Source organism: Mirounga angustirostris, unplaced genomic scaffold, assembly GCF_029215605.1.
Source record: "Mirounga angustirostris isolate CCGP_5_RB_7025 unplaced genomic scaffold, mMirAng1.0.hap1 SCAF_10, whole genome shotgun sequence".
NCBI classification, from domain to species: domain Eukaryota; kingdom Metazoa; phylum Chordata; class Mammalia; order Carnivora; family Phocidae; genus Mirounga; species Mirounga angustirostris.
The window spans coordinates 88,668,976-88,695,621 of record NW_026991718.1 but is presented as its reverse complement, the minus strand read 5'-3'; the positions used below and the strand labels follow the sequence as shown (position 1 = coordinate 88,695,621).

Genomic DNA, 26,646 nt, shown 5'->3' with positions numbered 1-26,646 from the left:
CCGCCCTTGTTTTCCCCACTGACATGTGTAGGGGCAGAAATGAAATGAATCAGAAAAAGGAGACAGAAAGGGCATGGGTACCTTCCACCCGACCCGTATCACCTGAACTAACCCCACATCACCTTTCCAAAGTGCTTTCATATGACTTGGCAACATCTATCAAAATCATAAGTGGAGATAATCTTTGATCTCGCAACCCTCTGCCTTGGAAATATCTACAGCAAGAACAGCACACAAGTACAGTGTGTTTATCACAGTCTTTGGGGCTCGTCGGCACCCAGCAGGGGGGGCACCTTCATGAACCACGGTCAACTCCCCCCGCACCGCAATCCCATGCAGCCACTAAAGAAGGGCTCAAGCCACTTTACCAGGTTTTCATAATAAAGATGAAGCACAGAACTCAGGCACAGAAATATATGGAATGTTGTGCCCCAGAACATGATCAGCCGGGGCCTCCAGGAAGCTGCTTACGGGCAGGGACATCTGCTTCCTTTTCAGTCTGGCACTGTTTGAATTCACTACAGACACAGCTTTCAGCATTAAACCCATCCTGAAGCCTGCGCTGGCTCTGCCCCATGGCGGGCCACTCACCTGACCCCAGGGTCCTCAGGGAAGAACGGTCATACTTCTTCACCCAGGAGTCACCGTATTTCAACAGCAGCCGGACAGCCGTCGGGGCCCCATAGAACTGACTGATTTTTAACCTCTGCACCGTCTCCCAGTATCGACCTACAGAAGGGCCCAAGTTCGGTGTCAGTCTGAGCCCATCAGACATTATCTAACTTATTTAGAAATCAGTCAACAGTTACTGTGCACTGGATACATGCAAACACCTGTGTTCACAGAAATGGAATCCCAACACCCATCGATGGGATGGGAAGGGGGCAATCACCTCCCCGCATACCCCACATCCAGGGCTGGTGCATCTGGCAATAGCCTTCACCTGGCTCTGGACAGCTGCATTCACTTGGCATATCCCAGAGGATACAGCAAGGATATCAAAGGGATATCACTGAATTTTAAAAATACCCCATGTCGCACTAACATAGAACTTCTGTTCAGCCGCACTTAAATGATCTTTAAGGGGGTGACCGGTGCTTCCCCTGGGACAGTGCGGCTGCCAGTGAGGGAGCCCTTGGGAGCAGGGCAATTTTCCAGCACGCACCCACCTGGTTCCCCACAAACCCCCACAAACGGCCACGACGGCTCTACACACGGAGTGAGCGGAGCTTCGAGGGCTGATGGGCCGTGCCTGAGATCACACCTAAGATGCCCTACACTTTCTCCCTAGAGTGCATCTAGCCCTTCAGGAGGCTGGAGAGGAGCAGGGGAGGTGACAAGAAGTTCCACACCCATCACTGTTAGCGCCGGAGGTTTGGCAAGAGCCTCCTGGCAGAGCCACCACCATTTGGCTGCATTACAACAAATACTTGGGGTTTTGTGGTGCCTTGGAGGAAGATGCCAAGGTGAGCAAGATGTGGGTCCTCAAAGCGATCTCCATTCATGGAGGTGGCTCCAGGCCACAGGCAATGCTCTCTGATAGAGAGCCCCAAAGGCACAGGCGCAGAGCTGGAGAAAGTTCCCTCCGTCTGGGGTAACAAGAGGTTGGCAGTTGGCCTGGGTGGTTGAGGAAGGGCTGGATCTGGTCAGGTGGCCAGAGAGGAGGGAGGGACAGTGCTGAGGGGATGGCCCAAGGCACCCAGTTTGCTAGGGGGAAAGGAACACTGGAGTGGGTTGTCCTGAGATGGCTTCCAGTGACAAATCTATTGCTTATCTGATCCTACTGCAGACACCACCCCTGGCCCCAGCCCACCTGGCAGGCAAAGGCTCGGCAGCTACGCCACAGGACCACAAGGACCACAGCCAGCCCAGAGCAAGGGCCTCTACTCCACCCTCCTGTGAACCTCTCCTCCTCCTCAAGCTCCCTCCTGGGGACCCTGTATGCGTCCCCAGTCCTCACCAGCATCGGGGTAAACTGGGGTGCTCTCAAAAAGGACGCTGGTTGCTCCATTGCACAGGGGTCCGTACACCACATAGCTGTGTCCTGTGATCCAGCCGATGTCGGCCACACAGCCAAAGACGTCACCTGGCCGGTAGTCAAACACAAGCTGCAGAAACAGAAGAGGCCGTCAGGAGCCTGTCACCCCACGTTCCCACAGGTCACTAACAGTGTTCTGTAAATGCAAAACACAGCTGCTCCTAAGGCCACCAAGAGCAGGAAGAACAAGAGCATTGCCGGGGCTCTGTGCAGCTACGGCAGTGACAAGACAGAGTTACTGCTACACACAAGGTGCAGGCTCTCACAGGTGACAGTGCAAGAAGCCGGACCCCAGGCTTGTACCGCGTGCGCCCCAACCAGCTAAAGCTGGTCTGTGTGCTGGAGCTCGCGCAAGGGCCTGCCCGCTAGGGGGCTTTCTGCTGGGGGTGTGTCAGGGCCCCCAGGAGCTGGAGACACCCCACGTCTGATGCAGGTGGGGGCCACATGCGCACCCAGAGGTCAAACCTCATCTAGTTGTATGTCTAAAATAAGGGCACCCTTCTGCATTAAGTCATACCACAATCTTTTTAGATCCCTTAAAAATTGCACAGAAATGAAAGCCAAAAAGACCAAGAAACATCTCACGCATCATCAGCTTCCGCAAGCCTCAGCAGAAAAACATAGGTCAGGACATGTGTCTCCTGCATTCTCACCACAGGGTCCAACCTGAGCCTGACCTGCCTCTGGATCCAAATGCCCCTTTGCAGGAAACACAGAGGACGGAGGGAAAAACTGCCAAGTGCCACAACGAAGTGGAAGGAAATGGAAGGGACAGAGGAGAACCAACAGGTTAAAACAGATTTAAAAGACATCTCAAAGAAACATCAGTGGGCAAGAGTAAGCTACAGGATCAGGGGATGCATGCTGGGTGGGACAAAGCTAGAAGAGGGGAAACATGGGACAGTGACACTATCAAAGTCAGGATACAGGGAGGGGCTGTGGTCGGACAGGCAGGAAGGACTTCTCTGACCCAAGTGGGGCTCGCCTTTTAATAATTCATCAAGCCACACACTTGATTTGGGTGCTTTTCTGGATCCTACTCTGTATTCTGTTTTTCAATAAGATTTTCTTTTAAATCTTTGGGTGAATGGCCCAGTTTCTTGCTGCCCTAGATGAACGCTGAGACTCTTCAGGAGTCCGCATATAGCACAGTGGTCTGGAGACAGCCAGGGCCCTGTGAAGCTGTGACCCAATGGAGAGGGAGGACTCTTTCAAGGAGGACTGCACTTTTGCTGCACTGGAGAATCAGGACGCTGACACCTGAGGTCCCACAGCATTCCGGGACTGAAAGGATTTTTAGTACAACTTTGGACCCAAACTGCCAACGCTTCAATGCGGCTGCAGATTTCTCTCCCTGAAGTTCTGGGAACGGGAGCAAGTGCGGGGGTCCAGCCATGCTCCAAAGGGCCCAGGAGGCAGCCAGCACCCTGAGCCCACTGCACACCTCCAAAATCTGCTCACACCCCAGTCATCCGTTCTGAGCCAACTGTCCTTTTCCCTGAAGAGCCCACGGTCCTAATGTCCTCTACATGGGTGCATGCTTTCATCTACAGAAGGCTGGAAGCTTCTATTCCTAATGCTTCAAAAAAAAAAAAAAAATCTCTTATTGAAGAAAAATTCAAAAGATACCTATACCCTGATTTCTTTTGCTCATGTAGACTGGGTCCTGGTAACACTCTGAAAACACAAAAAAGAATCTCTCACCACATTTACAGCTTCCCTAAGGTTAGCTTTATTGTAAACTGGTGAAAACAATTTGAGCCACTCTGTGAAGTTCTTGGTATTTGGTCTTAGTAGTTATATTCTCCAAAGTATTTTTATTTACATAATGTGTCAATCTTTGCAACACCCCCACCGAGAGCTAAGGAAGAGTGGGGTTTTCCAGAGGAGAACACTGAGGTCAAGAAAGGTTCTGTGGCATGCTCAAGGTCACCCAGCAAGCAGCAGACAACTGTTTTAATATGGATTTGGGCTCAAGTAATACCTTGTCTGCTCAGCCTGGTTCTGTACCACATCCGTCTTGCTGGCTCACTTTCAACATTGTTAGTCCTGGGTGTGTGGCTGCCAGTGGGACCGGCACATTACCACTCAGAGACTGCGTCCTGTGCAGCGTGCATGCCTGCTACCCACCTCCCAGCACCTGCTGCTCGCCACACTCGTGTCATGAGATTCGCCACCCGTGTGACCAAGCCAGCTCTGGACTTCGTGGGGACTGGAAGGTTCTCTCCAGCCTCTGGGGAGGAATGTGGTCAGCATTCCTGAGGAAGGGAGCCAAGGCAGGCAAGACACCACCGCCCAGGACCAATGTCCAAGCCCTTCTTGGATGAGCCTGGGCTTGTTGGTCACCTAGCCAGCCACTTCCCTTTGCTGCCGGTACCAGCGAGAGCAGAGTTTCACCTGTTACAACAGTCAGGTCCATAAACACTATCTTGAAACCAAATCCTACCTGGGAAGTGTCAACCATTCCTCAAGTGACCAGGGATGCCAATTAAACCACAACACCCCCCAACCCACCCACATTCAAATAAGTCCTGATTTTTAAGTGCATTTATTAAAATAAAAACATGCCATACCATCTGCTTCATAGGCCCTAAAGGGTGGTCCACTGTAATACAATTTCCATATACTGAACTTAGGTTTCCTTAGAAAAGTAAATCTTTGGGGCACGTGGGTGGCTCAGTCGTTAAGCATCTGCCTTCAGCTCGGGTCATGATCCCAGGGTCCTGGGATCAAGCCCCACATCAGGCTCCCTGCTCTGCGGGAAGCCTGCTTCTCCCTCTCCCACTCCCCCTGCTTGTGTTCCCTCTCTTGCTGTGTCTCTCTCTGTCAAATAAATAAAATCTTTAAAAAAAAAAAAAAGAAAGAAAAGTAAATCTTTTTCTAATTTTACTTTTAAAATGGGGCCCCAGTGAGCAGAGCCCACAATACCTTTAGGGGCATTTGAAAATGTTTTACTTTCTTTCAACACCAAGGAAAAAAAAAAAGATCTATTAAGTAGAAGTAGACATTTTAATATGTAAGGCCTAAGCACCTGGGCCCCTGAGCATCAGAACGCAGCTGTGCCAGGGAGCACGTAGGACCTGGGGAGAACCTGACTCCTCCAGAGCAAACAGATGGCATGGATGCAGGGGCAAAGGGGCTAAAGGCCAGCAGTGAGCCTCAGATTAGAGACCCGGACTCTCCCGACGAACACAGAAACTTGGCCCCCACACCCACCCACTCACGGAGTCAGCACCCCGCCCCTGAACGCACTAGGAGAAACATTAGCCCCTCATGCATACAGGCACTAGGTTACAGCAGGAGTTCTAGCCCTACTCCGGCTCTGCGGGCCCCCTGCCCAGAGCCCAGCCACGGACGCATGGCACCTCACACCCTCAGCCGCCCCCACCGAGGCACATACCCTGTGTGTCAGGGCGGCATATAGCAGGTAGCCCGCCTGGGTGTGGACAAGTCCCTTGGGGGTCCCAGTGCTCCCCGAAGTGTACAGCAAGAAGAGCATGTCCTCGCTGCCCATGCTCTCTGGGGTGCACGCAGGGTCTTCCTTGGCCATTTCCTGTAAGGGGGAAGACGTAAACAGCCCCATCCAGGGCAATTACCCTCTGCCTCCATTCACCCTTCCTGAGAACACCTCTCACCCAACGGCTACAGGACTTAGCAGACTGGGTCCAGTTCGCCTTCTCTACCCTACCCTAGTTCCACTCCAGATGCAGAGAGAACAAAAAAAAAAAATCATTTCTGTTACACTAAGTGTTTCAGTATGTTTATGGTATTTGAGTTCCATCTTCCCAACCACGATATAAGTCCATCAGATACCACAGGGGAACTGTGAGCACCTCCAGGGGACCCAGGTTGAGAACCACAGTCTGATAAGACTCAGTCCCAGTTAACCCAATAATTACCCCTCTTTCTCCAACTGTACAAAGTGAGGCAAATGCACCTGCTCGAGGGGGATGTCCCGATGCCCCATGTGGACCTTGTTGTCCGTCCTGTGAGCCACCAGGACATGCTGGATGGTCGGACAGTGCTTCACGGCTTCATCCACGATCTTCTTCAGCTCCACCACGCGCCCTCCCCGGAGTCCTTGGTTGAAGGTGATGACAACCTTGCACTTGGCTAATGGAGACAAACAGAGATTTCTGGTCAGTTTCCTTCCCACACTGACCCTCACGGCCCAGGCTGACAGCCACACAGTCCAGGCCTGAACATGTGATTGACAAAAGTCTGTTCTTAGCAAAAGAGTCCACAAAATGTGGGGGCTCTGCCTGCTTTGCAATCTTTGTGCTCAGTGCAGAAGTGTCAGACCTTTTCTCAGCCCTGAAGGGGAGACTTCCACCAGTCCCTGCCACCTGCCCTGGGAGCTTTCCCAGGTGAGAGGCCGTCACACCGTCCTCAGCCACAGCCACCGTGGTGGCAAAGCAACACCAAGATGCAGAGACCAAGAAAGCTGGGCAGCCAGAGATCAAGCCCCAACATGTCCTGTGTGGCCCCTGCCCTGTCCAGGCTCAAGAAGCTTCACTGCCCCGAAAACAAAGGACACACCCCCAGTGGGTGCCAGAAACTACAGGCCCCCACCTTTGTCTTTAGCAGATGGCCCTCCAGGCTCCACACCTGCTCCTCAACAACCTGGCTAGGCTCAACCAAGCCCAGGGCAATGCTGGGAAGACCCAAGCTTCCACAGCAGACTGAGAGTGAGGCCCTGAGCAGGGAACTGGATACAGACACAAACTGGGCCTCAGAACCATAGGCAAAGGAATGAGCCCCCACATCGTGCCCCAACCTGGGATGACCCAGAGGAATCAAGGCTGCAGTGGGCTATTCTCTTAACTGGCCCCTAAGGAAGAGCCCAGAACAAATACCCAGTTGTAGTACTGACCGGCAGGATCCCACACATCCTCAGACCTTTTATCACTCTACACCAAGGACTTCTTCCAAAGCCACAGGCAGAAGCACTAAGGGATTGCCCCAACCCTAGCAGCCCTCCACCAATGACTCAAGGGTTGGAGTATAAATACCCCAACTCCCTCACCACCCAGAGGCCAATCCCCATATGGGACTGAGTTCCAGGCATCCGCTGTGGAAGCTGGTCTAGTGGATTCCTCTTTCCAGCCCCATTCCCCAGCACCCTACAGCAGTTCCCAGGATCACCTCCCAAATGAACTGGCTACCCCTGAACTTTCATCTCAGGGTCTACTTCTGTGGGAGCCCTGACAGAGGCATCCATCTCCTTCAGCTTCGCAGTCTAAAAAGTGCCTTCTAGCAACACACTCATTCTTTCTTCATCCCAAGGGCCCTAGAGATGGCATGACCTTGAGAGCCATCTAAGAATTCTCTCAGCCCTTGGCTGGGTCACCCTAGGGTCAGAGAGGTACTCTAAAGGGCTTGAGGCACCCAGGGCAGTATCATCCAACTCTGCACACCAGGGGACCCCAGCTGCCCACTCTTTGTTCCTCAGCCCTGGCCATCGGTCACCCTGGGGAAACGAAATCAGTTGAGTGGAGTCTGTCAGAGACCACCCTGGCCTACATCCCAGGTGCTGGGATTGGTCCAGGTAAACTCCCTGTGGGGCAGGAAGGGAGATGATCCAGCAGGTAGAAAGAGCCTGGCTTCAAGGGGATGAGAGACAAAGAAAGCTCAGGACACCACCCGCGCCCCTGGGGGAAAGCAGTGGCCCCAGTCCATACCCGGTGTTCGAACTCCTTTATGTGGATTATAGCCGTCCACAACCTCCCATGGCACATGCCTTGCTCCTGGCTCTCATTTGTCCGAGTCTTCCCACCCAAGCAGTTCTCTAGGGCAGGAACCTGCATGCACATGCCCAGTCCCTAGGAGGTGCTTGGAGAGCATGTCTCACTCTGTGGCTCTCCCCATAGCTGGGTGGACGGGTACAGGGTATGTGCACAACATTGGGGCACAGGCCAGATCAGCATGACACTTTACTGGGAAGCTTTGATTTTACCTCCCTGGTTTTTGAGCAGGTATTAGCATCTGTCTTCATTTTTTATTGTTCCCATAGCCAATTACCACAAACGTAGTGGTTCAGAAAACCCATATTTTAGCTCACAGTTCTCTAGTCCAGGTGAGCATGGTAGGGTTCTTTTCTTGAAGTCTCATGCCCAAAATCAAGGTAGGAGGGAGCAGAGCTCTTATCTGGAGGATCTGGAGGAGAGTCTGCTTCTGGGCTATTCACGGTGTTGGCAGAACTCAGCTCCATATAACTTCAAGACTGAGGACCCCATTTCCCCATTTCCCTTGCTGTCAGCCAAGGGTCGTTCTCAGCCTTTCGAGCCACCTACAACGTCCCCTGGCTTGTGACCTCCTTTATCATCAAAGCCAGCCAACACAGATCAAGTCCTTCTCATACTCTGACCTCCCATTCTGCACATGTCCTCTGCCTCCAGCCAGAGAAAGTTCTCTGCTTTCCAGGGCTTATGTGAGTACATTGGGCCCACCTGGATAATCTCCCCATTGTAATGCTCATCCCATTTGCCAAGCCCTTTTGATGTGTAAAGTAACATATTACCAGGTTTTGGGGATTAGGGTGTGTCCACCCTAATGTCCCCCGCCATTATTTGCCCCCCACCCACAATCTCTCAGAATCATTCTCCTGCCCTCCACCCTCTGCACCACACTACCCTCTCCCTCCACTCCTCACACAGCCTAAAGCAAGAGGGAAGGTAAAAGGAAGAGCAGTGGTCAGAGCCTGGAGGCCAGACCAGGGGACAGAAATTCTAGAATAGAACATATTGACTGAGGTGGCCGCCTAGCTCATGATGAGACCCTGGTGGCCATGCTCACAATCCCACCCTCTCCCTCCCAGTGATGGATTAAAGAGAGTTGCAAATTCTTTCACCTGGTATACTACTTCTTAAGGAGAAATAGGGTCTTGGTGTCCCCCCTCCACCTTGAATTCGGAATGGCCAGACTGGCTGGACGAATGGAGTACGGTAAAAATGATGCTATGTGTATTCTTGACCTGGCCTTTAGGGCAAACTGGCACTTTCTACTTCCATCTTCTTGGAACCATGAGCCACCATGTAACAAGTCTGACTGCCTGAGGTTGCCCGAGCTGGTTACGCAAACAGGCACATGAAAGAGATGCTTCAAAGCCCCCAACCATGCAAGTGAACCCAGCTTGTATCCCAGATATCATGGAGTAGATAAGCCCATGATAGCCCACTAAGATAACCCACTAAGCCCATCTGATCCCTGCCCCCACAGGATCATGAAATATAATAATAAAATTTATTGTTTTAAGCACTAAGTTTCTGAGCAGTTTGTTATAAAGCAATAAATAACCAAAACACCCCCCTCATTGACCAAAGAGGATGCAAACACCCGTCCCAACAGAGTCTTGCCCGTGGAAACTGACACCTGAATAGCTGGACATGGAGGTTATAGGTGTTGGGTAAGAACCTCTTAATAGCAGAAGTTTTAGAGAAAATTATAGCAGTTTCCTCTGCTGAGGGCCTCAGAGCTGACCCTGCCCCTGCCCTTCTGTAGCCTTGTTGTTTAGGATTCCTGAAGTTCTGGGACCTACTCCAACACCCACCTACTAAATCTCCAAGGCTTTTGCTTATTTTAAAGAACGTTAACAGAAACAGAAACTTGGCAACCATGACCATATCATCAAGAGAGGAAAGGAGCAACCTAGTGTAATGTTTTTTTGGGTTTTTTTTTTTTAAGATTTTATTTATTTATTTGAGGGAGAGAGACAGAGATAGTGAGAGCTAGCAAGTGAGAGCAGGAGCAGGGAGGAGAGGGAGAAGCAGGCCCCCCGCTAAGCAGGGAGCTTGACGCAGGGCTTGATCCCAGGACCCTGAGATCATGACCTGAGCCGAAGGCAGACACTTAGCCAACTGAGCCACCTAGGCACCCCAGCCGAGTATAATGTTAAAAACATGAACTCTGGTGGCAGAATGTCTGGGTTCAAATCCTGGCTCTGTCACTAACCAGCAATGTGACCTTAGGCAAGTCATTTAACCTCTCTGTGCCTCAGTTTCCTCATCTTTCCTCATTTTCAAAAACAGTAGCCTCCCAACAAAGAAAAGTCCAGGACAAGATGGTATCACTGGTGAATTCTACCAAACATTCAAAGACAAATTAATATCAATCTTCCTCAAACTTTGCCCAAATACTATAGAGGAGGAAACACTTTCTAACTAATTATATGTGGCCAGCATTACCCTGATACCAAAGCCAGACAAACACATCACAGGAAAAATAACAAAACTGCAGACCAATACCCTTTATGAATACTGATGCAAAAATTCTCAACAAAATGCTAACAAACTATATCCAGCAGCATATTAACAGGATTACAAATCATGACCAAGTGGGATTTATTCCTGGAATGCAGGAGTGGTTTGACACATGAAAATCAAAGACAGATATACAGATCATTGGAACAGAATACAGAACTCAGAAATAAGCCCTCACATAGATGGCAAATTAGTTTCGACAAAGTGCCAAGGCCCTTCAATGAGGGGAAAAAAAAAGTCTCTTCAACAAATGGTGCTGGTAGCACTGGATAACCCCAGCAAAAGAATGAAGTTGAACCTCACACCATATACAAAAATTAACTCAAAATGGATCAAAGACCTAAACGTAAAAGCAAAGACTATAAAACTCTTAGAAGAAAACATAGAGGCAAATCTTCATGACACTGGAGTTGGCAATGGATTCTTAAATACTACACCAAAACCACAAGCAACAGAAGACAAAATGGATGACCCAGACTTCATCACGATTAAAAACTTTTGTGCATCAAAGGACACTATTGAGAGAGTGAAAAGACACTCCACAGAATGGGAGAAAATAATTGCAAATGATAAATCTAATAAAGGTCCAGCCTCCAGAACATAGAGATAACTCTTACAACTCCACCAACAAAAAGACCAACAACCAATTAAAAAATGGACAAAGGGCTTATACAGACATTTCTCCAAAGAAGACACACACACAGAGAAGCACACGAAAAGATGCTCAATGATGTTAGTCATTAGAAGGGCAAATCAAACCCACAATGAAATACCACTTCATACCCACTAGGATGGCTATCATTTTTTTTAAGTGAAATAACAAGTATTGATGAGGATTCAGAGAAACTGGGACCCTCAAACATTGCTGGCGGGAATGTAAAACAGAGCGGCAACTTTGGAAAATAGCCTGCAGTTCTCACGAAGTTCAATATAGATTTACCACATGTGCTGGCAATGCCATGCCGAGGTATATGCATGAGAAATTGAAAGCAGGTGTTCTCGTGAACATTCAGAGCAACGCTATTCAAAACAGCCAAGAAGCGTTAACAAGTCAAATGTCCATCAACAGACAGACAAAACATGGTGTACCCGCACAGTAAAATTTTTATTTATAGAAAATGAAATGAAGCAATGATACATGCTACAACATGGATGAACCTTGAAAACACTGTGAAGTGGTCAAAGAAGTCGTACAAAAGGCCACATATCTTATGGATTCATTTTTATGAAATATCCAGAAGAGGCAAATCATTGACACAGAAAGCAGATTAGTGGTTGCCAGACGCTGGGTGGAGTGGGCAATAGGGAGCGCCTGCTGAATGGGTATGAGATGTCCATTTGGGTGATGACAAAGGTCTGGAATAGACAGTGATGATGGTTGCACAACATTGTGAATGTGCTTAATGTCACTGAACTGTACACTTTAAGATGGTCATAATAGTAATAAAAAATGGGGGAAGGGAGAAATAGTGAGAGTATTATCACCTATCATATTTATGAAGACTAGCTTATTAAATTAAAGGAGACGACTTTTGCAAAGTGCTTAGAACAGTGCCTGGCACATAGTAGGTGCTACATGGTTTAGAGAGAGGAGAAATGAGTGACAGCGCCAACCCTTGAAAGTGGAGAGAGAGACATACAAAGGGAGTGGGAAGGTTTCTCAGCCCTTCCTAAAGAAGGTGGTCAGCCAGGGTTTGAGAACTCTGCTCTTTAGCTCTGTTCACTACACAAAGGCAAGTCTTTGGTGAGACACAAAGAACTCCCAGTGGCCCCCATAAGCATCTTTCTTGGTGAGCCAGCTCAGGGGACTCTCTAGGATCTCACTGAGTACGTGTCAGACCTTGAAGACATGGGGTCATTATCTAGACACTCAGCCCTCCCACACCAGAAAAAGGAGGGAGTCAGTATTGTTCTGGACACTGTTCAGGAGACTCTGACCTATCTGCAGACAGAAATCCTTAAAGATGCACCACAAGCCCCCACAGCCTGGAAGGCTTCTAGCTGTTGACCTGTGAGACATTCCCTATACATCCCCAGCCTCATCTCACCCTACAGGTTTCTTCCCTCCACCACAGCCATGCCAGCCCCCTCCAAGCCCTCACACGTGCTGGGCTCCTCCCACCAAGCAGCTGGGACCTACGCTGTTCCCTCCACCTGGAATATTTCTTTCCTTCTTCACCTGGTTAATCCAATGCCATCAGATCTCAGCTCACAGGACAAATGCTCATTCAGTCATGTCCTTGTCCCTGGCGGTATCTGTCATTTGTCTCTGTGATTTTTATTAATGTCTGTCTCCATTCCAAGTCCCTGATGGCCAGGCCCCAAGGAACAAAGGCCAGGGGCCTCCAGGTTTCTCCCTCCCTCCCATATGCTCACCATCATTGATCCTCCCAGCCAAGGACTCCGCACTGAAGCCAGCAAAGACAACGGTGTGGACGGCTCCAATCCTGGCACAGGCCAGCATTGCAGCCACAGCCAGTGGGGAAACAGGCATGTAGATGGCCACCCGGTCCCCTCGTCGGATCCCATGTCTCTTCAGCGTGTTGGCCAGGCGGCACGTGGTCTCCAGCAGTTCCCTAAAGTACAAGGAAGAGAAGGCCATCAGAGATGGGGAGGGCCAAAACACAGAGTTTTTGGGGTGGCATAATTCTGCAAACAGCAAGTACCGTATACCCAGCCAGGGAACAGAAGATAGTAGGTACTCAAGTGCTTGTTGCCCTGCAAATTCTTTTCCAGAAAATAATGTTTTCATAGTAGGCTGGTACTGACAGAGATTCATGGCCACGTAACTGTGGTAAAATGGCTGTCCTTGTGTCCATTTACAGCAGGGCTTCTCAGACAGCACAGGTGTCCAAAGCCTAAATCATCATATCCCTGAGACTTCTGGAAATGTCCGTCCTCAAAGGTGATCTCCTAAGACCTTATTGGGTAAAGTAAGGCCTCAGTTTTCTGAATCAACACAGCCCAGTAACACCAAGCAAGGCTCTAGCCCAGAGACCCCGGCTCATGCAACAGATTCCCAACTCTGTGTAGCCACAGTAAGTGGGAGGGAAGGCTGGCCGCAGGACGACCCCCCACCCTGCAGCTCCGAGACAGGGAGGGCAGGCACTGAGAGCACCCCGTTCTTCTGTGTGCAAGGCACTGAATGCACGTGATGCATTGAAGACCCAGGGGCAGCCAGACCCCCACCCCCTCCCACCTCTCCTGTCCACGTGACTCTCCTTCCACTCCAGGACTAACCACGAGGTTCCGCCTGCCAATCAGAATGCAGCATCTCCCTGGAGAAGCGGACTGGTTTAAGGATTGGCACGTGACCCAATCCAGCCCAGTCAGAGTCAATGACTATCAACTCCGGAAAATCCAGAGTACTCCCTGCAGGCGCCCACCTGTCTGGAGTGGAGCAGGAAGTAGAGAAAAGCAACCTGGGGAACTTGACGTTCCATTCCGTGTTGTTCCAGCAGCTGGTCCAGCTGACCCTGGGCTATGCAAATAGCCAATCATTTTACCATTTTTGCTGTAACTTGATTTTAATTTGTTATTTAATCACAGAACTAACAGGGAAAGACAGAATAAAGGGCAGCCAACCAACCAAACCACACCTGCGTTCTGCATCGCTCCAACAGGTCTGAGCGGGGCAGCGCCGACTTCTGCAGGCCCTGCCAGCCAGAGACCAGACCTCCTAGCTCTGCAAGAACCCCTTACAAGCGTGTGTGCCTACTTCTCCTCTGTTCAAAGGGTCGTCAAGGAAAGGGCTCTGAAGAAAGGACAAGCTCAGCAAGAGGCCGCCTAGAAACACCAGGGGAATGAAAATGAACACTCCCCATTTCAGACAGAGACTTCAAGGGGGCCTTTGTTTCTTCCCAAAGCCATCCAGCAAGAAGACCTGATGAGAACCAGATCATAATTCCTTCGCCTCGCAACCAGTGACTCATGCCCAGGCTGGCTCTGGCATGCCTCTTCTGCAAGATTTCATCTCCTCCTTAAAGCTTTCAGGAGGACAAAGACATCATTCAGTGGTGCCCCACCCGTACCTTGCCTAAGTTTATGATGAAAGAAAGAGCACTTCCCAACAATCCCCAACACCAAACTCCCCAGAATCCAGAACCTGTAAACATCCATACTAATCCAGGGAAGGAGGCTGGGACAGCCTGTGACTACTGAAGAGGCAGCTATGATCAGCGATGCAGGAGAGTAAACTCAAGTCCAGTGGAGGCACCATTTTTATAGCTAAGGATTTAAGCCCCTGGGCAGTGCTCAGGGATGTGCAGGCTTGAATGTGTGTTATACATCAATGGCGATGAAAATCTGTAGACCAAAGGCAGCAGTTAGAAGTCAAGAAACAAATGTGAACTGTCTAGACAGAGCAGCCTGGGTTAGTTTTCTATAGTAGCTGCATTAAACATGGCAGCTTACCTTTCTCAACTGCCATGTGATCATCTGAGAAACAGCAGGTGCCATGCACCTTGTGTACCTGTCACAAATGTTAGTGAGAAGGATCACCCATCCAGGACCCTGCCAAACATTCAGAAGGTATTATCTTTCCCATCAGATCTCTTTGTCATCATTTCCTAAAATTCTTTTTTTTTAAAAGATTTTATTTATTTATTTGAGAGAGAATGAGAGAGAGCACATGAGGGGGGGAGGGTCAGAGGGAGAAGCAGACTCCCCGCCGAGCGGGGAGCCCGATGCGGGACTCGATCCCGGGACTCCAGGATCATGACCTGAGCCGAAGGCAGTTGCTTAACCAACTGAGCCACCCAGGTGCCCCATTTTCTAAAATTCTAAAAATCTAAATTCTAAAAATCATTTCTAAAATCGCATAATGGGTGAATTCCTAAGATGTTAAAAATTCCATCCAGACACTGTGGGGATGAGATGTGGGGATCACAGCTCTGACTAGAAAGATGAAGGCACATGCATGAGAGTGTGAAGGGCATTTATCACCTCAGCTTGGTGCTACAGTCTCTGAGGGCAGCAGGTAGAACTTTCTGGACAGGTTGGCTGTGGTGAGAAGGAGCAAGGGAGCAGTGGCAGGAGTCACCCCCCCTATTGCAGGACAGTTGAACTACGGCCCTGGAGGAGGGTCTGGAGACCAAGCTGAGGCAGCCCGTGGGTTCCCTGGAGGATCCAGAGGCATCAACATGGGCTGCATCTGGAGCTGTGTCCAGTGGGTCACAGATTCCTGCTGCTACATCCAGAGGAGTGGTTTCTGATAAAGAATTTGATCTGGGTAAATTTCCAAGCACATTCCTCTTCTTATCCACTCTACCAAGGCCATAAACCTCAAAATCAAAGAGCTCCTTGAAGGTCAGATGGTACAGTCTCCCTTGGGGTCCAGAAATCTTGTTGCCACATTCTTGCCCACAGTGGTCCAGCCTCTGCTTAAGTATCATACTGCTGGAAGTCACACCTCACAGGGTTCTCTCTTGCTTTGTCATTTTAGTAGAGAAACAGTCATCCTAAAATTGGACCAAGTTCTGCAGCTATACAAATTCCACACATTGGTCCTAGCTCAGCTCTTTAAAGCTGAATAAATGTCATTCAATGATAGCTCTTCAAATTTCTCAATACCCTCCCATACCCCAGGAAGCCTTTCTTCTCCCAGTTCTGTCGTCCAGCCATCCATGACCCCACTTACTCTCTAGGTTACCAAATGGACCCCCACGTTCTCATGGTTTCTGTCTAGAGCAGAATGTGGGTACCGAGACCCTTGACCTCAACTCTACATTTAATAATGTAAATTAAGAACATGTTGATTTCCTCCACACTTTTGCCATTGGAAAATACGGTCAGCAAACCTAGGTCTTCAAATCATTGAAAAATAAACATATTCGAGTGATCCTATCACTCCACATATTCAGAAACTGCTCAAAAGCATGTTCTTGGATATTTGTCACTTCTCAAAGACTCCCACAAACTGAAATGCTACTATTTCTGTATCAAAAAGATAATGCTGCCACTCGGAGGCTGGTGCTTTGGGCTGTCACTGCAGGAAATACTGGCTTCCTTGTGCTGGACAGGGCCTTCCCAAGGGATGGCAGCTTGCAGCTTTCTGAGAAAAGATCTCACTGAGGTGAGTTAGAGTTACTTTTTCAAGTGCAAAGAGAAAAGTAACATTTGTTATTCCAGTACTGAGCAAGATATCTAAGTTTGTCTGCAATGTAGACTCTTCAGGGCCAAACCTTCAATATGAACATATACAAATAATGTGCACAAATAACATAAATTTGGCATGGTGTCAGTGGTGCTTAATACCAGTAAAATGCTGCCTGGCCTTGGGGGAAGGGAGAAGACTTTCTATAGCCAACTATTAGGCATCAGCAGGGAATAATGTTTATCCAATGCTGAAGACATAATCTGACCTCAAGTATTTGTAACCAACATGACACTTGCCAATGTCTCAGCCAGTAAAAAGGCCCCTGGCCCAGCTCAGTCCAAAATAGGACACAGCTGGAAATAGAGTTCAGAAGAAAGACAAGAATAAATACACTGGTATTTATTTATTTATCTATATTCTAATTAAAGTTATTTTTTCATGGTTATTGTTTGAAAGTATTTTTACCTTCTAGCCATTTCCCAGTGACAGCCCAGGGAAGTAAGATAAGCCGTGTGTGTGTGTGTGTGTGTGTGTGTTGTATTTAAGAAATAAACAAATTGGGAATGCATGATTCGTTCACTTCCTACAATTATTCTGGCTCTTAGTGTTCATTAAATAACTTACCACCTTCATTGTCCATCTACCCCACTAAGTACAAGCTCTACTTGGGCAGGGATTTGGGGGTTATTGCCTTCTTCCTAGGGCCTACAACTGAGCCTAGTTCATAGAAGGCTTGATAAATATTTGTTGAATGAATGGGAACAGCAGATAAGTGAGAAATGACAAGAACTCTGGCAGGCGCAGGACTCCTCGGGCCTGTGCTCTCACCATGAGCGCCTGTCCACTCTGCAGACACCTTCCATCTCCCTGCACGGAGAGAGGGCAAGGCTGGCCGTCACATCAGCATCACACAGGCAGGAAAATGTCCTACCCCTTTGGCAGCAAATGAGAGGGACCACTCCCACTGATAAAGCACCCACAGCTACCTTCCTCTTCAGTTTCTTCTGCCAATAAGGGAAATGAACCCAGGTGATCATGTCGGTATTGTGTACATAAGGCCTGTGACAGACACAAAGTCCTTCAGAGCCCCTGCTCTCCTGCAAGCCTAGGTGCTGCAGAACCTGAAAGGGCACTCAGCTTGCTTCTCTGCAGTTCAGTATTTTCTTCAGCAAGCCACTTTTGGAAGATGAGGTGGTGAGAGAAGAAAAAGAAGCAGAACAAAGCAGGAGGGTCCCTTTCTCACACAGGGCTTACATGGAGGGCCAGGCAGGGCACATCAACAGCTCATGAATTGTGTCTCAGAACCAGGCCTAGGGACAAACTCCTTCCCTCCGGACAGACTCCTCTGACCCTGACACTACTGTAGCCACTAAATCTGATTTAATGGTGATAAAATTTGCTCGCTCTGCTACTCACAACCACTGGGAATAGAAGTCCAGGAAATTCAGCTGAATGGGTTCATAAATCAAGTGTGAAATTCCTTATACATCATTATTTGATTTCATGACCATGACCTTTAGCGAAGAGAAGCTGCAATGGAATATAAAGCAGTAGCCTCACTTAAAGGTGAACAATTCCCGAAGTTGATGTTTGCCAAGGAAGGCCCCCAACACGGGCTTTTCAAGAAACAACAGCTGAATTGTCACTGGTGACACGAAGTCAGCCCGTGAAACTGCAGTCACTACAGCTGCAGGTTTGCTACCTTCCTCACAGAAGGTACGTGGGTCTTCAGGGCGCCCAGCTGGCTCAGTTAAGCGTCTGACTCTTGATTCCGGCTCGGGTCGTGATCTCAGGGTGGTGAGATGGAGCCCCATATCAGGGTCTGCGTCCAGCGGGGAATATGCTTGAGGATTCTCTCTCTCCCTTTCCCTCTGGCTCCTCCCCCACCCCCAAATAAATAAATAAATAAATAAATAAATAAATAAATAAATAAAATGAAGGTAAGTGTATTTTCCTTGAGTCTATGCTATAGTTTATGGAAAGTACTGGACCTGGAAAGTTTATCTCAGGAGATAACCATTGGAAGCCAAACTACATCTGATCAGAGACAGGTTCCCACCCGTTTCCCACATACCTGGGGCCTTGACAGTCCCATCTGCAGCAGCCGAGTAACAGGACCCACTACCAAGGCGTTTGTGAGACTGCTATAGTCTGAGTTCCCAAGTTCCTACATGGATATCCTACCCCCAAAGATGATGGTTTAGGAGCTGGGGCATTTGGGAGGTGATTAGGTCATGAGGGTGGCACCCTCAGGAATGGGGTCAGTGCTCTTATAGAAGAGATCTCACAGAGCCCCCTTGCCCTTCCCACCAGGTGAGGACAGAGCAAGAAGGCAGTGGCTATAACCTAGGAAGGGGGTCCTCAGCAGAATGTGACCATGCTGCTGCCTTGATCTTGGACTACTTGGACTGTGAGAAATAAGTTTCTGTTGTTTATAAGGTACCCAGGATATGATGTTTTGTTACAGCAGCCCCAACAGACTAAGACAAGGACCATATATGAAGTCAAGGCATCCTATAAACAGTAGCTATAATTATGGTGGAAAAAGGAAATCAGCATCAATCAGTGGTTCTTCAAGTGCCTCTTCACAGGAGGAAGAATGAAAATGCCAGTTTGCTTTGGTGTAAGTCGCTGTCATTGGCTCAGGGTGAATGGGCCCCAAGTGTATTCCAATGCCTTGTGTGAAGCCTTCACCTACACAGCCCACCTGCTGCATGCTCCCACAGCAGGTGCTGATGGGAAAGCCTCACCCTGAGGGGGTCAGAGGATCTGAGAAGGATGCATCATGCACAGCAGGCGTTGCCTCTGGCCTGCAGGTTGCAGGCACTTAGCCCATGGCCATTGGTTCCTAGAGGCTGGACATGCCACGCTCTGAGCACCCCACCTGTCTGTCACCCACCGTGTCTCCACCATATCCACCAGCCATCCCACCTTCTCCAGCCACACTTGCCACCCACTGTGAGTACAGGGAACCTCCTCTCCATGACCAGCCATGACCACTTTCTTGTTCCTTCTCCAACCCCCTCATATTGGCATCCTCCTGCCTACCCATCCCCCCATTCACATTTCCTTCCCATGGAACAACAGTAACAGCTATTCAGCAAATGTCCTGTGCCCAGGACTACTCTGACTGCACACACACATTTACCCCTCACAAAAGCTCGTGGTATGAGCTGCCATCCCCCCTGCCCCACCTCCATTTCTCAGATAAGGAAGCTAAGGCAAACAGAACTTAACCGACTTCCAAAAAGGTCAGGGCAGGATTCAAACCCCGGCCTGGCTCCGAGGGTCCTGCTCTTAAGCAGTTCCCCCCAAAGCCCTCAACATCAGGACAGCTGGTTTTCCATGGCAAAGCTTCCCAAATTTCATGATTTCTGCCACCCACCAACTCTGTTGTTATTTATGTAACATTTGGGGGAGGGTAGTTTCTTTTTTAATGCACATTCATTTTTAAAAAAAAAATTTTTTTTTTTAAGATTTTATTTATTTGTGAGAGAGAGAATGAGAGACAGAGAGCATGAGAGGGAGGAGGGTCAGAGGGAGAAGCAGACTCCCTGCTGAGCAGGGAGCCTGATGTGGGACTCGATCCCAGGACTCCAGGATCATGACCTGAGCCGAAGGCAGTCGCTTAACCAACTGAGCCACCCAGGCGCCCAATGCACATTCATTTTTAAGAATAAACTAAAAGCTCCAAACTTGAGGCTGACCTTGTTCAAAAGGAAAATTAGCAAGAGAAGTGTTCAAAGCTGGCCCACCATAGTTACATGGAGCCTTTCTTGTAATCAGGATGGAGGAGAACAGGAGAGAGGAGGGGGTGGGGGTGGCCTTTTCCTTCATGAGTCCATGTTTGACTGCACGTTCAGGACCACCTGCCCAAGGATACACCTCACTAGACATATCCGGGTCGAAGCACTCACCCTACGTCTTTCTCTCCTACTCTGACAAAACCCTACATGCTGTCAGCCTCTAGAAAAACCCCTGTGGAATGGAGGTAACGGTCAGACTTGAAAAAAGCTCTGTCCTCATTAATGCCTGATTTCCCCTCAGACCTCAGCATTTGGCCTCCAGAAAAGAAGTTCTTCCTTTCCAGACCCAGAGCCCAGCTCCTGACACTGAGGAAGCTGGTGGCCCCAGACAAGAGCGTGCTGGTAGACTCCGGTCCTGGACACCAGCCCAGAAAACAGCTGGTGCCCAGGCAGGACACCCACCCACTGGCGGGCCAGGCTTATTTACTTCCCAGAGAAAGCCACAGAAGTGATGTCCTTTCCCTGGTGGAATCTGGAACAGGATGTAGATTTTAACTTTCTAAAAACATTCCCTTTTCCCTGGTTTAAAAAAAAAAAGCCACTAGATGTTTTTTAGGTCCCACCACAGGTTGACCTGTCCCAGTGTAGCCTGGTGAGTCTTCCCACAGTGCTCCACGCAACTCCACCGGGCAGCAGGGGCAACAACAGTGCACAGGGCGGCCAGCTTCAGACCAGACACGAGTTGCTGGGTGTTGCTCTACTTCCAGGCTTCACTGTGAGTCCACAGAACGTTCCAAACTAGCATGCAGAGGAAAGTAAGCAAGGAGACATGGCCACCCCGGCGGGAACCCAGGGGCTACAAGAATTTGGTACAACTGCCTTGGGCCCAAGTTGATTTCCTGGCCTCTGGTAGCAGCTTGGAGAAACGGTTAAAAAGAACAGGGGGCTCATGAAACGCACTACTGCCAAATGTTTAACAACCAATTTTCCCACAGGGAAAAAAGCCCTGATTTATAGCATTTGCCAATCATTGTGATGTATGAATATTCCCCCTGTGGAGGATTTCCAGCTACCAACATGACTCACTGACCAACTGAGCAAGGGACTGGAATGAGGAGCCCCTGTAACAGCAGAACCAAACTCATGAGCCCTCTGCACCCCAAAAACTGCCCGTGACCCCCCTTGAGGCTGTCCTTAAAGGTTACTTCAACTGTTTCCTTCATAAAAACAAAGATTTTTATTTACTTAACTCATTTTACTTAATAAATCATGCATTTAATAAACAAATAATTGCTAATAGAAATTTAAATTGTTCATTTGGAAGGAAGGAGAGGAGCAAAATGCACACCCTTTTCATTCCACTCAAGCTATCTCCTTTTCCAGGCCACAGGACCCCCCCTCCCCCAGGTTTAAGGTGCTGCGTTCTGTATGAGTTCAGAAATTGGGTTTCCTGTGGCTCTCCCCCCACCCCCAAGCACACACACTCCATGGCAGCCCTATCACCAGAGCCACTGCAGGTGGCTGTGCAGCTCAGCTCTACTCGAAGTCACCTGCCCCAGGACGCTGGAGTACACACCAGGCCTCGTACCCCTGCTGAGGGGCGCCCTTTCGCCGTTCCACAAAAGCACCCCCATTTGCACCAGCTGGTAACATGCCAAAGACCTCCTCATGTAGAACCTTAGACTGGAAAACTGTCCCACAATTTAGTCATAGGAGACTACTCTTTTGGAAAACGGTCTAGCCTACAGTGAATCCACATCTAGACCAGCCTACGTTGGTGGACCGACTGAGTGAGTGACAGAGTAATGATAAGAGCCTATTAGTTAGAGCAGAACTTGAACAGCTGTGGTGCACACAGGAGTGACTCTGAGGGTTTGGTCACCTGCACTAGGAGGAAGGACCACCAGGACCCACCTGAGCGGCCTGGGATCTGGGCAGTTAGAGGCCTGGTCTTCATACTGTTACAGTCAACCACCCAGGAATCAAGCAGAATCTGGGTCCACAAACCCACCCTGGATAGGCCTGCCTGCAGTCGCCATGCCATTCTCTCAGTCGGAATGCACCCCAGAATGCACCTGCCACCTCAGACACCTCACATCTGGGCTTCTGCATGCAACTCAGGTTGCACCAGGCAGCTGCACATGGGGAGCAGTTGCAAGGTGGGTTGTGCTTTGCTGCAGCTCAGGAGGAACCGGGGTTTTCCTGTAGAGATTCCACTCGCTGCAAAGATGTCGAGAGAAAGCTGAGCAGCTGAGCTGGCAAAACAGTGGTTTCCTGGCACAGTGTTGTGTTTTGAGAACTCAGCAGTGCCTGTGGTACCTCCATTCTGATTGTGCCAGAGTGGGTGCTGGGAGTCCGCCCAAAGGCTCTGTAAGCACTCTGTGTCAGCTCCCTTTCTGCTTAAAAGAGTGGCACTGCCTTCCCTTTTCTACAGCTGAATCCTGACAGATCCACTCCCTCTGACGGGGGCAGCAGCTCTATTACTGGAGATGTGTTTTCAAATAAAGTTCCCCAATCCCCTGAGGAGATCCTGACTCAGCAGGGCTGAGTTTATTGTTGGAAACCTCCCCAGGGGACTCAGGCACACCTTCAGATGCTACCAGAGTGACATATCACGGATGTGTGGAGACCACACAAAATTCAAATTCCATGTCCTTGTTGCTTCATTAACTCAGTCAAGCAGAACCAGCAGGGAGAATGGGGATGTGTTGGTCCAAATGAGTCACCTTACCTGCCAAAGGCTCGAAAACCTCAGTCCAGGCTTTCGGAGGAAGTTTATCTGGATTTGTTGATGGGAAATTGTCAAGCCTCTCACCCAACCACACCCGCTGCTATTACCACATTCAGATGAGGTGCAAAACAGTCTTGGAGAGCGCCAGCACAAAGGATGAAGGATGAGGGAGTGCCAGGCCAGGCAGCCCCTCTTTGAGAAGTTGCCAGCACCCACCTGTCACCCCTTCCTCTGGCACCCACGGCGTCCCCGACCCTGGCCTCGAAGGTGCTCCAAGGCCCAGAGCGCCCATTTAGCACTCTGCTTCCTGCTCCTCACTGTCCCACAGTCACAGCAGGACTCCACAGCCCTTGGCCCCATCTTCTGCAGCTGACCCTTGTCCCTCTTCAAGGCCACCTAGAGCCTGCTGGCACTGATAAGCCTCCTCCTCCCCAACTGATATTAGCACTTAATGTGTGTCTGCTTAAGCAGGAAGTGGGGACAGACAACGAGCACACAGAGTCCCAGTCAGTAAAGGGCTATTGTCTGCACACAGCAGAGTTTACCCTCTGCACACAGCACCAGGAACCACCAGGAACCACCAGGCGTCTGGCCTGTCACCAAGTTAGTGCTGCCAAGCAGCAGGGGTCCCATTCACACTGTCACCTCCTCCCTCTCAGATTCCTCAGCGCATTGGCAAGACAAAGCTGAACTCAAACCCCATTTCTGACCTTTCCAGCTGGGTAAGCTTGAGGACCCCAGAAGCTCGCTGGGCATCAGGTCCTGGGCTTTAAAACCAAGTATGACCATGAATGTGAGCTACGAGCAGCAGAGTCAGCTCCTGCCCAGTCAGCCAGGGACTGCCCCCAGACAGCAGGGTAGGTATGACTTCTGTAGGACAGAGGGCTGGGACACCCCATTCCCAGCCTGGTACGCAGGATGGTCACCAGGAACCTTCCCAGGAGTTGTTGCTGGTGCCCTCTGTTCCAGGTAGGCAGGGGACAGAAGTGTCCAGCCTGGCCAGCACTGGAGGCTGGATGCGGGCTGAGCACAGGAAGGGGTCACCCAGGGCACACCCACATGCCACCCACCCCCTGGGCCCTCTTCCCAGCCCCGCCCCAGACTGGGTGCCCGGACGCCAGCACCGCGTGGGCCGCCCTGCTGAGGACTGTCACGTGCCGTGGCACGCGTGCCTGTCAGCCAGGAGGGCTGTGCATCCTCACCCTCCCCAGGGACCCAGCCTGCCGGGGGCGCACTCCCTTCTAGCTGTGCAAAGATTTTCAACTCGGCATCAGACAGCATGTCTAACCTCATAGTGACACTTTCCTTTGGTGTCCACCTGGCATAAGAGGAGGAAATGGGCACTTGCGGGGAGAGGGGGCAGGAACAAAGATGCGTCCCTCCCCCCCGCCCCCGAGCCCGGGCCTGGTGTGCACTTCTGGACAGGTGAGAAGGTTCAACCACAGCCGTCTGTGCCCACAGTGCTGCCCTGATGGGAACCAACATGGGGCAGGGCCGCGTGACACCACAGCGCTACCCACAGTGAAGCTATGAGTCAGGCTTATCCCACTGTCTGGAGCCTCCAGAAGCAGAAAGGGAAAAAACAGGAACAACAACACCTAGTCCTAGAAGGCTCCGCTCCAAGCTGTGGCAGGGAGCTTGTCCCCACTCCTCAGAAGCAGGCATTGAGCCCCTCCCCGGCCCCACACTTCAGGCACCTGCTCCCCTTCCCCACTCTCACCCCAGGGCCTGCACTGTGCCCTCACCAGGCTGTGCCCCTCCACCCCCCACAACCCAGCCATCCCCCAATAGCCCCTGCATGCAGAAGAGGGTCCACAAAAACGGGGATCCAGCTCCAAGGGAGGTGTTTGCTTCTGTGTGCTCCTAAAGTAAACCTCTGCCACTGTTTGCCCCCAGAAAATTCTCACAGGGGTCCCCATCCAGGAGGTTTCTCTGGCCATAGACACTCTCGGAGTGGATCATTCCTGCTGCAGTCCCAAGATTTGGCCATTCTAAAATACGAAATTCCAAGAGACTTAGCTGATCCAAAAGATCACACACACATTTACCGCTCATGACAGTTCGTGGTATGAGCTACCATCCCACCCCACCCCCCACCTCCATTTCTCAGATAAGGAAGCTAAGGCAAACAGAACTTAACTGACTTCCCGAAAGGGTCAAGGCAGGATTCAAACCCCGGCCTGGCTCCGAGGGTCCTGCTCTTAAGCAGTTCCCTGCAAAGCCCTCAACATCTGGAGCCAAAGTCTTAAGGAAAGGTAAGTGCACAATCCAAGTGACCCAGGGTTCCCAGCCAGTTCCTGGCAGTCGGCATGCAGATTCCCAACCAAGTGTTGCAATCAGAGTTACTCAGAGGTCAGCAGGGGAAAGAGTGTGCCCAGGGCACCTCCCTCCTCTTAGTCAGGGAAGTCAGGACACTGCACATGAGCCCAGGGCCTCTGGCCTCTCCTCCCCCCACCCAGGGGAGCCCACGGAGCAAACTGACTTTGCCCTGTGTGAGAGATGGCTCTTGCCATGGGAAAGCTCACGGATCATGGGGCTGTTTTACTCCAAAGCACCCCGCCCATCAACTTCATTAGGCCCGTTAAGGATCCTTCTTTCAGTTGCCCTGTTTATTTTAATAAAGGAGTTTGCTCATTAAAGTAATTAATTTGGGGCCGAGGAGAAGAGCAAGGAACAAGGGTCAGACCCACAAGAAGGGGGAGGGGCTGCTTTTTAGCTGACTAGAGATTGCTCTCCGGAGGTGAAGTCCCTGCTCTGAAAACACCACCCCACCAGCTCCCGGCCCTGGCAGCCACATGCCCTTCCCTCATCAGATCCCAAAGCCTCGTCTTCCCAGACCCTGTTCTGGGCTTTCATCCCCCAGGTGCTGCTCCACACTTGGCCATCCAGCAAAGGAGAGGCATGTTTCCATTTTGCAAATGAGGAAACAGAAAGGCGGAATGACTTGCTCAGGGTCACGCACAGCCAGAAGCCAGAGCAGACATGGAGCACAGCCCTCCACTTCCCCCATCCCTGGCCCCTCTCCCCTCTCCCTACAGCGCACCCACCTGCCATTGCTTCTCTGTCTTCCTCATCACACACCCCCCACCGTGCCTCTCAAAAGCCAACCCTCCTCAGAACTGCCCCAGAGCCTTCTCCAACTGGGTGTCCATGTTGAGACTCCCCAGTTCCTACTGCTGGTGCCCACAGGGGCCCTCCTTTCTGGGGCACCCAGGGCCAAGGAAACAAAGAAGCTTCTTCGGGAGGTGCCTCTAGGCTGTAGGCCTGCCCCAGCTCCAGGTGTGTTGGTCAAGCTGCCCCAGAGAGAGGGGTACCCCAAAGGGCAAGACCCCATTTTCTATTTTCTGTGGGCCCTCTACATGAGGCACCGGTCGCATAGAGGCTCGATAACACCCAGTGCCTGGCCCCAGCATGCCCAGGAAGGAAGCCAGCCCCTCTACGCCCACCCAGGGCTTCTGAGGCAGGCAGGGTGAAGGAGGCCTGACAGCCCCTCTGCTCCTCTGGACAGGGGTTCCTCACGGTGCACACCTCCTGCCAGAAAGAAAATGGAACAGCCACGGAAATCACCCCCTCCAGGGGCTTGACCCACAGTGAGAACCATACTCAGTTCATGCTGGAAGTACATCTAAGACAACAGCTGCCCATCACGGTGCGGCCTGTGTCGGGCTCGATTGCACCATGCTGGGTGTGACTACTGCATGGAGCCAGGCCTGCTAGGGCTGGAGTAGTGCTGGTCTTATCTGGGCCCTCATTTTACAGCTGGGGACAGTGAGGAC

The 26,646-nt window shown here is 50.5% G+C and overlaps 1 protein-coding gene across 2 annotated transcripts in view; it reads right to left on the bottom strand.

Moving 5' to 3' along the window:
* Positions 1 to 26,646, bottom strand: part of ACSS1 (acyl-CoA synthetase short chain family member 1) — a 61,313-nt gene that overhangs the window by 20,135 nt on the left and 14,532 nt on the right. The window contains exons 3-7 of one of the 2 annotated variants that reach the window (XM_045885339.3): positions 12,673 to 12,872; positions 5,976 to 6,151; positions 5,439 to 5,591; positions 1,961 to 2,108; positions 592 to 729 (exon numbers count right to left, since the gene is read on the bottom strand). In XM_045885339.3, coding sequence (XP_045741295.1) covers positions 592 to 729; positions 1,961 to 2,108; positions 5,439 to 5,591; positions 5,976 to 6,151; positions 12,673 to 12,872 — 815 coding nt within the window. The remainder of the gene's footprint in view (positions 1 to 591; positions 730 to 1,960; positions 2,109 to 5,438; positions 5,592 to 5,975; positions 6,152 to 12,672; positions 12,873 to 26,646) is intronic. The other variant, XM_064572723.1, reaches the window with a different exon arrangement.